The 12,624-nt window shown below is 38.0% G+C and overlaps 2 protein-coding genes across 2 annotated transcripts; both read right to left on the reverse strand.

Moving 5' to 3' along the window:
* Nucleotides 1–1,168: 1,168 nt before the first annotated feature.
* LOC148204343 (uncharacterized) lies at nucleotides 1,169–1,948 on the reverse strand. The gene has a single exon (XM_088105580.1). The coding sequence runs from the start codon at nucleotides 1,946–1,948 to the stop codon at nucleotides 1,169–1,171; it is 780 nt and encodes a 259-aa protein (XP_087961706.1).
* A 77-nt stretch (nucleotides 1,949–2,025) lies between these two features.
* On the reverse strand, nucleotides 2,026–3,211 carry LOC124820693 (uncharacterized). Its single transcript, XM_088105581.1, has 3 exons — nucleotides 2,871–3,211; nucleotides 2,679–2,817; nucleotides 2,026–2,616 (listed from the first exon to the last, which is right to left on the reverse strand). The coding sequence occupies exons 1-3, from the start codon at nucleotides 3,209–3,211 to the stop codon at nucleotides 2,026–2,028; spliced, it is 1,071 nt and encodes a 356-aa protein (XP_087961707.1).
* Between the last annotated feature and the right edge of the window lie 9,413 nt (nucleotides 3,212–12,624).

Raw genomic sequence — 12,624 nt, forward strand, 5'->3', positions numbered from 1 at the left:
TCTTCCTGATGTCCCAAAATGTATTTCCGAAATTTTCCTGCACTTCAAAAATGCACTTAATCAGCTCAGAAAATCCAAATTAGCACAATTACAAATTTCCGACCAAATTAAGCAGAATTCGGAAAAACGGGGAAATAACAAGCAATTAAACACAATTCCCTGGTTTATTTAAGTGCAAGAAACTAAATATAATTCAAGAAATAATGACTCATCACTGGGTGATTACTTCGAACGATCACTTGATGGCTCTGGAAATATGGTCGAAGTCGACGTGACGCCGTGAGCAGGGCCAAGGCTACCTTTTCGATTTGGGAATACCGCTCCTTCGCCCCCTGTAACGTTCTGTTGACAAAATATATCAACTTAAGGATGGGGTCTCCTGTACCAAAGCGGCACTTACAGTATGATGGGATGCTGCGATGTACAGCTGCAAGTCGAATCCTGCTACCGGTCGTGTCATGATTGGAGGGCTGGTGAGAACGTGTTTAATAGCACCGAAGGCTTTTTCGCACTTATCGTCCCAGTGTCGGGTGGTGCCCTTCTTCATGTTCTTCAGGATAGGCCTGATGCGTTAGGCCAACTTCGGAATGAAGCGTGATAACGCTGTCATTCGGCCAACTGGACGTTGTACCTCTTTCAGGTTTTGTGGGCTTCGCATTTCCAGTATGGCCCTACATTTGTCTGGGTTGGCCTCGATTCCCCTGCATGTTAGCATAAAACCCAAAAACTTCCCAGTCGGGACGCCAAAGGTACATTTAGATGGGCTTAGTCTCATGTTATATCGTCGTATCTGGAGGAAAACTTCCGCCAAATCTTTGAGATGTTGTTCCACAGATTGACTTCGGATGACCATATCATCTACGTAGACGTCCATGCATTTGTCGATTTGATGGTAGAAGACTTTGTCCATAAGGCGCTGGTAGGTTGCTCCTGCATTCTTCAGACCGAACGACATTACTTCATGACAGTAATTTGCACGTTCGGTAATGAAGGTTGTTTTATTCTGATCAGGTTCGTACATGGGGATTTGGTTATACCCCGAATACGCATCAAGGAAGCTTAGTATAGTATGTCCTGAGGCCCCATCTACCAACCGATCAATGCTTGGAAGGGGATATGAATCTTTAGGGCAAGCTTTGTTAAGGTCGGTGAAGTCCACGCACATTCTCTATTGGTTGTTCGGCTTTTTTACCATGACCACGTTCGACAACCACGTCGTGTAAGTTACTTCTCTGATAAATCGGGCGTTCATCAATTTGTTGACTTTTGTTTGTATGGCCTCTCGTTTTTCTTCCCCGAATCGTCGTTTCTTTTGAGCAACCGGACGTGCTTCTTTCAAGATTGACAGCTTATGTGTCATTACTCCCGAATGGATCCCCGACATATCTGCGGCCACCCACGCAAATAGGTCGGCATTGGTTTTTAGTATCTTTGTCAGATCATGTTCATCGTGCGGCTCCAAGCTTCCACCAATGGTCGTGGTTTTCGATGCGTCTGCTCCCAATTGGAATATTTTGACGTCACCTTGTGGATGGAGACGCTCGTCTATATTGGTTCTGGGATCCAAGTCAATCGCAACTGTTTCAACTCCTCTGGTTCTTCTTGGTGGCATGAAAGGTGTGACCTTTAAACCGGCAACGTAACATTGTCGAGCCGTTTGCTGATCGGCCCATACTATACACACAGTGCCTCTCTCTGTTGGGAACTTCATAGCTAGATGAGGGGTGAATACGATGGCTTCGAAAGCGTTCAAGCAGGGTCGTCCTAGTAAGGCGTTGTATGAAGTATTTGCCTCTACCAGTAAGAACCTGACTCTTAGCTCTCTTGCCTCCCGGCCTGTTTCGAGTCGAGTTCTTAGGTCGAGGTATCCCTGAGTGTCAACTCTTTCCCCTACGAAGCCTACAATCTGCTCGTTGAAAGAGGCTATCAGTTCTTCGGATAAATCCATTTTTAGGAATGTGGTCCAGTACAAGATATTGACTGAGCTGCCTTGATCGATGAGCACTTTCCTGACATCGTAACAGGCTATCTCAGCGGTGATGACCATGGGTCATCGTGATCAGGGTCAGGAGCGTGGAAGTTTGCATCTATAAAAGTGATTTTGGGCATGGATCGAGGTTGTCGATCTACCATGTGCACCGCTTTTAAATTTCTCAAGTGTCTTTTCCGGGCGGAGGCTGATGCTCCTCCTCTTGCGAAGCCTCCGGATATGGTGTCGATTCGTCCTCGGACCGACCTCTCTCTTTCTGGGTGTCGGGGTTGGCTCTGGGATCGTCGTCTTCGTCGGTCGTCCCTGTGAGGCGATCGTTCGGGACTTCTCCGCGAGGTTTCCTTCCTGCTGGGGGTTGCTGCCCTGGTGGATGTTCTCTCCTTTATGTACTTTTTGAGGTACCCTGCACGGATGAGTCTTTCTATCTCATCTTTTACTATGTTACACTCTTCGGTGTCATGGCCAAGGTTTAGATGAAGACGACATGCTTTACTTCCATCAGCATTCTTTGGAGTGGCCTTCCGCCGAACGATGAGGAGTTCTGCGTGTAGCGCCTCTTCGAGTACCTTTGCTATGGGCGCGTTGAGGGAAGTATAACGATCGTATTTGGGTGTCCACCCCGACTCCTTTCGAGGAGGTTTGTCAACTTTATAGTCGTGGGACGACCGCTTCGTATCTTTCTAGGTACCACTATTAGGATTTTCTTGTTGTTGCCTTTTCTGGAGTTTCTGAGGTCCTCAATGCGTATGAATTTCGCAATCGTTGCCTGGAGTTCTTCCATAGACTTTGGGGGATCTGCATACAACTGTTCAGCGAAATACCCTGGCCTTAAACACAAAGGTAGATTGTTTATTATAAACGTGTGATTCACGTCTTTTACGCGTTGGCTGTCTCATTGTATCTCTGCATGAAAGCTTTCAAGGTTTCATCCTTCTCCTGTTTAATGTTTACGAGCTCAGCCGGAGTCATCTCCGGCCTTCTGTTGGTAGCATACTGTTTTCGAAAAAGAGTTTCCACGGTAGCGAAGCAATCCACTGAATTTTGAGGGAGGGTGTGATACCACTCTAGTGCCTCATCTTTCAGGGATAACGAAAAAGCTCGGCAAATGACTGGATCATTGTCTGTGTAGAATTCCATGGCATCTATAAAGTTGCAGAGATGGTTGTTTGGGTCTGCTGAGCCATCGTATCTTTCTAACGTTGGAGGGGGTTTTTCTGGCATATTAGCTTGCATGATGGCTTCCGTAAATGGAAGTAGGTTGGTAAGCCCTAGAGAAGTGGGCCCCTTTCTTCCTCCTCCGACAGGTTCGGATGGTCCTCCATGATGGCTTCCTTCATTATCGTCCTGTCTGTTGGAGGCCGATATCTCTGGCGGAGGTCGTTGCGCTCTCAGAGCCGCAAGTTCCTCTGTTTGTTTACGCTAAATTTCCTGTTGTTCTCGTATAGTCTTCGCCTGGGCCTCTATCTGTGCCTAAAGCTGCTTGATCAAGTCTCGAGTGTTATTCTCTTCCATGGCTCCTGTGGTCTTCCTTGGGTATGCTAAATCTCGGGCCCCACGGTGGGCGTCAAAGTGTTTCGGTATAGTTGTTGGGACCGAGACACGAACCTGATCAATGACGTCTTCACCTTCTCACAATGCAGTTATCCTTATATCTTCCAGTTGCACAGGGCTCTTCGGGAAGAATGGAGTGGGTACCTGCGAAGGCACTCCGACGCTCAAGTCAGAAAAAGGGAATGACCGAACCTTTTGGTTCAATAATCAAATTAATATTTTCTCTCTCTTTTTTCCATTATCAAAACGTACCTGTTTCCTTTAGGTTTTTCGTATTTAACCTAGAAATAAAATGAACCTTTTACCTAAAAATTTGGTTAGTTGGATAATCCAGTCACCTGATCGTGATCCTCGTCTTTGATATTTGGTTGGTTAGTTCCGTAACTTACGCTTTCATAGTTATACATTTGTAACCGCTTCTTCCTTAGATTATCCTGGTTAATTAACCCAGTCTAAATAAAGTTGACCGAGCGTCTATTGACTCTTAGCTTGACTAGGTTAATTTGACCCATGTTGGTTGCTTGTTTTAAGTAACGACGATCTCTATTAAGACGATCGATACTAGGGGTGACATTGACGAGAGTATGGCATTGACGAGCGTATGGCATGACGATTGTCTTGCTGGTATTATCTTACGATATCACGATCGTTTTGTCTAGGAGGTTGACGATCGTTCGGAAGCGATTGTTTGACTATTCGCTAATACCTGGCCTGTTTATTATTGCTAGCTGTCCGGATAAAGGCGATCGTTCAGTCGGTCGTTTGGTTTATTGTTGACAATCGCTCGACTTTAGATACTCTACCATACAAATCCCAAGGTTATTCCCCATCTCTCTTGAGACAATAACGCCTCTAGAACATATGCAACATTATCTGCTCACGTATAAAACATTATACGATCATCCCCGATAATTTCATTCCCCAAAACACAAAAACGTACATGTATGGGATAAGCTACGGATAAAAAAATCATAAAAACAAGATACATACATATTAATTATATGAACCACAATTAAACACCCAAGAAAATACATATCTTCTAATTATACCAACCATAATCAAACACATAAAAAGATACATACCTTATGATTATCTCAACCATAATCAAACATCTCATACAAAGTAATAATAACAATATGATTCCTAATCCTCTAACATAGACATTTAAATCATACAAAATTACTCGAGCCTTTTAATATTAAAATAATAGTCTCATTGTTTTTAATCCATTACCATTTCTAAAATATGATTGTCTAGGTCTTTTGAAATACAAACAAAGTACCAAATTACATATCTCATGCTTTGTCACACTTTAACTTATACAATCCAACTATAATTGCATTTGTCAATGGTAAACAATACAGTCTAGTCATAGCAAACAATTATATTAGACACATGAAATGAATTCTTAACTCACAAGGATAAATTTTGCAATCTTTTATAAATTTTATAAATATGTTAAAAACATTAACCTATTGTTTCAATAAAAAAACTTATTATGAAAGTGAACTCAAAATTGAAATTTTCAAGCTTTTTTTTACTTGAAAATTATAATTAAAAACAGTAAACTTACTTTTGACAAATTAAATCCAAATTTAGTTAGCTATCACATATGAGTGAAAAAGTATAATTTCATATTTATCCTGCTCATATGATCATAATAGTTAAGGTTTCATATGATCATAATAGTTAAGGTTTCATATGATCATAATAGTTAAGGGTAGGGTAAATATCTTGAGTACTAAACTCCAATCTTTGTTTCATTTATTATTTTTGTTCATTTTTAGACTCGACCTTCATGAGATTCATGGGACTAACTAACTTAACAGGAAGCTCACATTTTTCTAAAATAAATGAAAAAATCATGTTTTGAAATACAACTTATGCATATTTAACATATAAAATGGTATTTAAGAATTCAACATACTCATTTGCATAAATTCTTTTAAATCTATATATCTTTAAGAATATAATTTTTCCCATCAGATAAATTTACTTGTTTTTAGAATTTCTTATCTTCACTGTCTTTATTTTCACTGTCTTTAAACACTTAAAAAATCATTTAAATAAATAGATTAATATATATATATATATATATATATATATATAAACTTTTACTTATAAAGTCCATGTTATTTGAATCAAATATTAAAATTTAATTTGGCCCATGCAATCTCAAACCTGCGACCTTCGCGTTATTAGCACAACTCTCTAACCAGCTGAGCTAATAAGCCAATTAATAATTGAAAGCAATATATAAGGTAAGATATCCATATATGTTCAAATTGTAATTTTATAATAACTTTTCAATAATGCACAACACCTATTTCTAGCATCCACTTATTTCTAACATGCACTTATTATACATAAAATATACTCATTTAATAAATGACTATTACATTAATAAAGTTTGATAATATATTATTTTAGTAAGCATACTCTTAACTTGTAAAATGCTTTAAATGAATCCCAAGGTTATTCTCCTTCCTCTCTTGAGTCAATAATGCCTCTAGAACATATTGATGGGAAAATCTCACAATATACTCACTCTGATATTTTCCTGAAATTGAGTTTTGGTATTCTTTGATATTTGAAAGCATTTAAATAGCCATAACACTTACAATATTACAGGGAATAAAAATAAAATATCTATTATTTTAAAAATAAAATCTGCTTAATCTATCAGAAAATGATATTGTACCTAGATAAAGCGAAAATCATAACTATGTATCCCTATTTTATCTCTATCAAATCGAACTAAATATTACTATACTCAAAAACTAATAAAATAAGATTTAAACAAAATTATTAATAAAACCCTAAAGTTTAAGTTTATCCCAAGAAACTCCCCCATAAACTTCAATTTTTTCTTCCTTCGTTCAGCTTTCCATGTGCATCATCCCACACCGAGTTTGCTTCTTTCAATCAAATTTGAGTTCTTCTTTTTCCTTATTGTCCTCCTGTCTTTTACCTTGGTTGACCTCTTTAACACTTTGACTGACTTTGTTATGTTCGACTTCTCAATAACCTTAGCCAACTCGTTTCTGACCTTAGGTGATTTCTCAACCATCTTGGCCGACATCTTCATCGGGTTCTTCTTAACATCTTCATCTTCCTCCTTGTCTGGTTCAAGAATACTAGATGCTTTCTCCTCTTTTTCAAGAGCCTCCTTCTTCAGCTCCTCAAGCTCAACCCTCTGTTTATTCATAATTTCATTAGATTCATCTAGAAGCCTCCCTATCCGCTAAATCTCTTCATCTTTTTGTTTGAATTCTTTCTCCAGGTTTTCCTTCTCCATAATTGTTACATCCTTTACTAAGATCACTTCATCCATTGTTGGGATTGGGCTCTCCATGTCCATTGCATCTGATCTCTTTACCATCAATAGGATTCCACACTCTTCTTCAACATCTTCAGTAACAAGATTCGTCTCCCCTTTGTGTTGGACTTGAAATAATTTGCAATATGACACGCCTTGCCAAAGTTTTAGCACTTGCTTGATCTACACTCATTTTCATAGTGGCCATACTATCCACACTTAAAACACTCAACTCCTGATCGATCACCTCAGCCTATTCCTTGTCCTCGTTCACGCCAATTATGCTGACCGGTTTGATCTTCATTATCATTCTCAAAATTACCTCGGTCACGTCCACCTCGTCCTCGGCTTCCTCGCCATCTACCGCTAGGACCTCGGCTCTAAGTAATCCGAGATTTATTCGAGTCAAACTATACATGTAGTGCTTGATCGTCGGGTTCCCTCTTTTTCTTTATCTTCCTCAATTCGTGGGCTTTTAATGACCTGGCTAACTCCTCCATAGTGAGAGTTGAAAAATCCTTTGTTTCTTCAATAGTGACCACGATACTTTCAAAATCATCCGTCAGATTTCTCATGATCTTTTCCGCAACCCGGTTAGGAGGAACCTCTTCTCCGTTCATTCCGAGTTGGTTGACCATCTTCTACACTCGAGTTATAAACTCGGCAACTCCCTCATTATCATCCATCTCCATATGTTCAAACTCTCTTCTGAGAGCTTGTACTCGGACCTACTTCACGCGAGTATCTCCTTTGTATGCCACCTTCAGAATTTTCCATGCTTCTTTTGCTGACTTTGCATTAGCTATTTTCTCGAGTCCATATTCATCCACTACATTATACAGAAAGTACAAAGTCGATTTGTCTTTCACTCGTGTCTTTTTCAACGCAGCAATCTGGTTCACTATCTGATGCTCATCATCCGCGGGTTCATTGTACCCGTCCTCCACTATGTCCCATATGTCTTGGGATCCAAGAAGAACCTTCATCAGCAAAGACCAATTGTTGTAATTGGTATTTTCCGACAATTGTGGAACACTCATCCCATTGACTACCTTTGTCATCTCTCTCACAAAAAAAATCAAGCACTCACTTTTTCTCTCACGGTGTTTGACTCTCTTCTCTCTCTCGGTACTTAGAGCATAAAGCTCTGATACCACTGATGGGAAAATCTCACAATATACTCAATCTGATATTTTCCTGAAATTGAGTCTTGTTATTCATTGATAATTGGAGGGCGTTAAATAGCCATAGCACTTACATTATTACAAGGAATAAAAATAAAATATCAATTATCTTAAAAATAAAATCTACTTAATCTATCATAAAATAATATTGTACCTTGATAAACTGAAAATAATAACTACGTATCCCTATTTTATATCTATCAAATCAAACTAATAAAATAAGATTTAAACAAAATTATTAATAAAACCCTAAAATTTAAGCTTATCCCAACAAACCTTAGATGAACGACCTTAAGGTTTTGGATAAAGAGTGGTGTCGATCCCTTATATAGTTGGCTCAGATGTTGTTGGTGTTTGTGTAACCCACAGGGTAACCTCCTCCTCGATAGACCCAACAGTGGTATTAGAGTCGATGGTTTGTCTTGGTGACCGGCTTGGACGAGTATAATGATCCCTATACCGAAAGTCTTCATGGCAAAGGGTATTCAGGTAAGCGAGTTCCATTAAGATGAACGACGGTTGGAAAGGGCTACTCGTGGTTGTGGTTGGTTGGGAATGCTTCCGCTAGAGGGGGAGTGTACCTATGTGGAAGGGACTCACCCTTGAGGGGGAGATTGTTGGGAATCCAAGTCTAAGTCCCACATTGGATAGAAATGAGAAAGTAGAGCAGTATATAAAAGATGAAAAACCCATTAACCCATTGCCTTAAGATTTTGAGTAGAAAGTCGTGTCGATCCTTTATATGGTAGGGCTCCGATGTTATTGGTGTTTGTGTAACCCACATGGAACCTGCTTCTCGATAGACCCAACATATATGTAACATTATCTGCTCACGTATAAAACATTATACAATCATCACCGATAATTTCATTCCCCAAAACACAAAAACAAACATGTATGGGGTAAGCTACCGATAAAAAAATCATAAAAAAAAATACATACATATGGATTATATGAACCATAATCAAACACATAAAAAGATACATATCTTGTGATTATCTCAACCATAATCAAACATTTCATACAGAATTACTCGAGCCTTTTAATATTAAAATAATAGTCTCATTATTTTTAATTCATTACCACTTCTAAAATAACATTGTCTAGGTCTTTAGAAATACAAACAAAGTACCAATATAAATATCTCATGCTTTGTCACACTTTAACTTATTCAATCCAACTAAAATTGCATTTGTCAATGCTAAACAATACAGTATAGTCATAGTAAACAATTATACTATACACACATGAAATGAATTCTTAACTCACATGGATAAATTTTGCAATATTTTATAAATTTTATAAATATGTTAAAAACATTAATCTATTGTTTCAATAAAAAAAACTTATTATGAAAGTAAACTCAAAATTGAAATTTTGAACTTTTTTTTACTTGAAAATTATAATTAAAAAACAATAAACTTACTTTTGACAAATTAAATCTATATATATTTAAGAATATAATTTTTCCCATCGGATAAATTTACTTGTTTTCAGAATTTATTATCTTAATATTTGAATAGACGGTTGTCGATTGGATAGGAAAATTTATTTTCGCTGCCTTTAGACACTTAAATATATATATATATATATATATATATATATATATATATATATATATATATATGGTAGTGCCTTGAAAGGTCAAAGTTGCAAAGGGAACTCTTCTTGCATCATCAATATGGTAGTACTCAAAAATTTGTTCTACTTTCATCTCCTACTCAAAGCATTCTTCTACATTATCTCGGCCATAAAAAGGAGGAAGGTCAAGTTTTGGTTCCTTAGGATGATCTCTATGATTGTGGTGTCTCCTAAGAGGATGTTGATAGTAGTCATTATGATGACCACCATAAACATTTTGGTCACTATGATGGGAATGATGATCACCATGCTCATTGGTATTCCTATGGGAAGACTTAGCATGAGCCTTACCTTTCTGGCTAAGCTTGATCTCAGAAATCATTTGCCTAAGCTCACTAATCTTTGGTTGTGCTTGATGAAGCTCGGCTTGAGTTCTATTAAGCTTTTCACTTATGTGCACATTATCATAATCATTTCTAATACTTCCTTGTACGCTTTTATTATGGCTAGTCAAGCAAGACAAATATTGTATGTAAATGATCCAAAAAATAAAAAATGGTTAGTGGTATTGGAAGGAAAAAAATGTACGGATATGATGATGAAGATTCTCTTGATATACTTGAGACAACATCTTTTGCATCAAGATCCATTGAATACAAGGTGGATGACATAGCTGATGACATTCACACAATTCGGAGTGATCACAATGAAGGGATCTAGGAGAAAACAATATCTTAATAAGTTTTATGTTATTTTTTTATATCCTTTAAATGTTGTATTATTTATCATATTTGATGTAGTACTAACCTTGTATTTTTAAGGTATGTCGAGCTCGGGATCAAAATCAAGAAAGAGAAGACGTGGTCGATCTCTGACACGATTGCTCGATGTGACATCCTGACGCGTTGCAGTGGAGAGGATACGTGTCGAGATTGACGTGAGATCAGGTCTGCCTTTAAGGCCACATGCTGATAAGTTTAGGAGTTATCTGAGTATGTTAGTAAAAACCCATGTTTCTATCGTTCTTGCATCTTGGGATGACGTCCCAGAGGTCGACAAGAACCTTCTATGGCAGGACATTTAGGTATGTTTACTTAAAAGAAATTTGATATATTGTTTACTTTGTTCTTATTATGTCATTAACATGTTCTTTGTTTTAAGCAACAACATTTTGATATCCCAAACACTGGTCAAATTAGAAAGAAAGTGTTATCCCATGTAGCGATCAGATGGAGGGATTTCAAGACAAGGCTGACACATCTATATGTCTTTGGAGACAGACAACATGAGTCTCCTTGTGACAAGTACAGAATAACTAAGGAGGAGTAGATGTAGTTTTGTGCATATAGAGAGTCTAGGGACTGACAGGTTTATTTCTTAACATATTTCTTTAGTTAGTTAATGCATTTAATTGTGATTTTACACTTATGCATTACACGTGTTATCACGAGGTGGTTATGCATTACTTGAGAGGAAGATAAGAAAGAGTCGAGTAGAGGCCTTAGGACTTGGGTACCCCCGACCTAGCCCCTGCACCTGCTAGGTACGTGGAAGGCTGCTTATACTAAGTCTGATGGGAACATGACATCCTCCTCAGTTGCCTTGATCTCACAAAGAATTATAAATTCAAATTCTAAACATTGATTGGTTGTGCATTTATCATCCCATGTGTTTTATGTAACAAAGTTCTTTGTTATATGCAGGATGAGTTGGTTGAGCAGCAGACTCAAGGAACATTTGTTGGTCAATGTAGGGACGACATTTTAACAATGACCATTGGAAAGTCCGAGCACCCAGTACGTGTACGTGGAGTTGGTGGGGTGATTGACCTTCGTGACTACTTTGGCCCTACACAAAAAAACACTGAATCCATGAGTCAGGAGGCACTGAGGAAGATGGATCTTTAGTGGGAGGAAAGGCTCAACCAAAGCAGGAGATCTATGGAGCAATGATTCATGGAGCAATTATAAGAACAAAACGAAATCCAAAGAGCACTTCGAACCTGTGTGCAGGTTTCGAATGGAGGTGCAAGCTGCCATGGTTGCACGAGATTCATGATGAAGGTCACGATTAAGAAGATGTTCGCGATCTGGTTTTCTCTGCAGATGTGTGTTGATGGTGATGTGCGAAGATGATGTTCAGGCATGGTGGAGATCACGAGTAGGGTGGTCACTACAGCGACGACTTCTGCTCCAATTGGGTTTTTTGTTCTATGTATTTCCCTTGTAGGTTGAAGGCTTGTGCGCGACAGAAAGATGATTGTTGGTGGCGCTGGAGCAGTTTTGCGTCGCGGTGAAGGGGCAGTTGTTCGCTGCGGGTTGCGTCTGGTGGCCATGGAGGCGTGACGAGGTGTTGCGATGAAGGAGATGATGCACGAAGATGGTGGCGATGTGCGAACTGGTTTTTGCCTTTTTAATTAGCCAAGCAATGGTATGCTCTGCTAATGACTGACACCAGCGAAGCTCTGCGATAATTGTTTATAATTTCTTTATAATTTATTTATATAATTTACTTACATATAATTAAATTATTTATATATAATTATTTATATATAATTATTTATAATTTCTTTTGTATATAATTGTTAAAAAATTTATCCATATATAATTATTTATAAATATGTTCTATATTAACCGAATAATGTTGTCACCAAACATTTCTTCTATATTAACCAAAGATTTCCTTCACATACATAAACCTTTGAGCACATAATATCATGTGAGCAATTTTTTCTTACACCTTACCTTTTCTTCCTGCATCCTCATAAAATATATAAACCCTAATTTATCTCTCATTAAAATGATAAAGTAAAATTATTCTTGTATCTCATGTTTTAAATGTATTATGGATTGTTGTCAGAATCATTAAAAACGCACCCAAAACCCCTCTAAACGGACGTCAGGTGTCAAGCTGAGGGGAGTCAGAAATCAGATAGTGGAATGCAGGTGTCAGTAGAGGAGCGGACGTTCGTTTTAAACAAAACTGATTTTCTGAAATTC

The sequence above is a fragment of the Vigna umbellata genome, chromosome 1, assembly GCF_029865625.1.
Source record: "Vigna umbellata cultivar VRB3 chromosome 1, Vumbellata_1.0, whole genome shotgun sequence".
Classification (NCBI taxonomy): Eukaryota; Viridiplantae; Streptophyta; class Magnoliopsida; order Fabales; family Fabaceae; genus Vigna; species Vigna umbellata.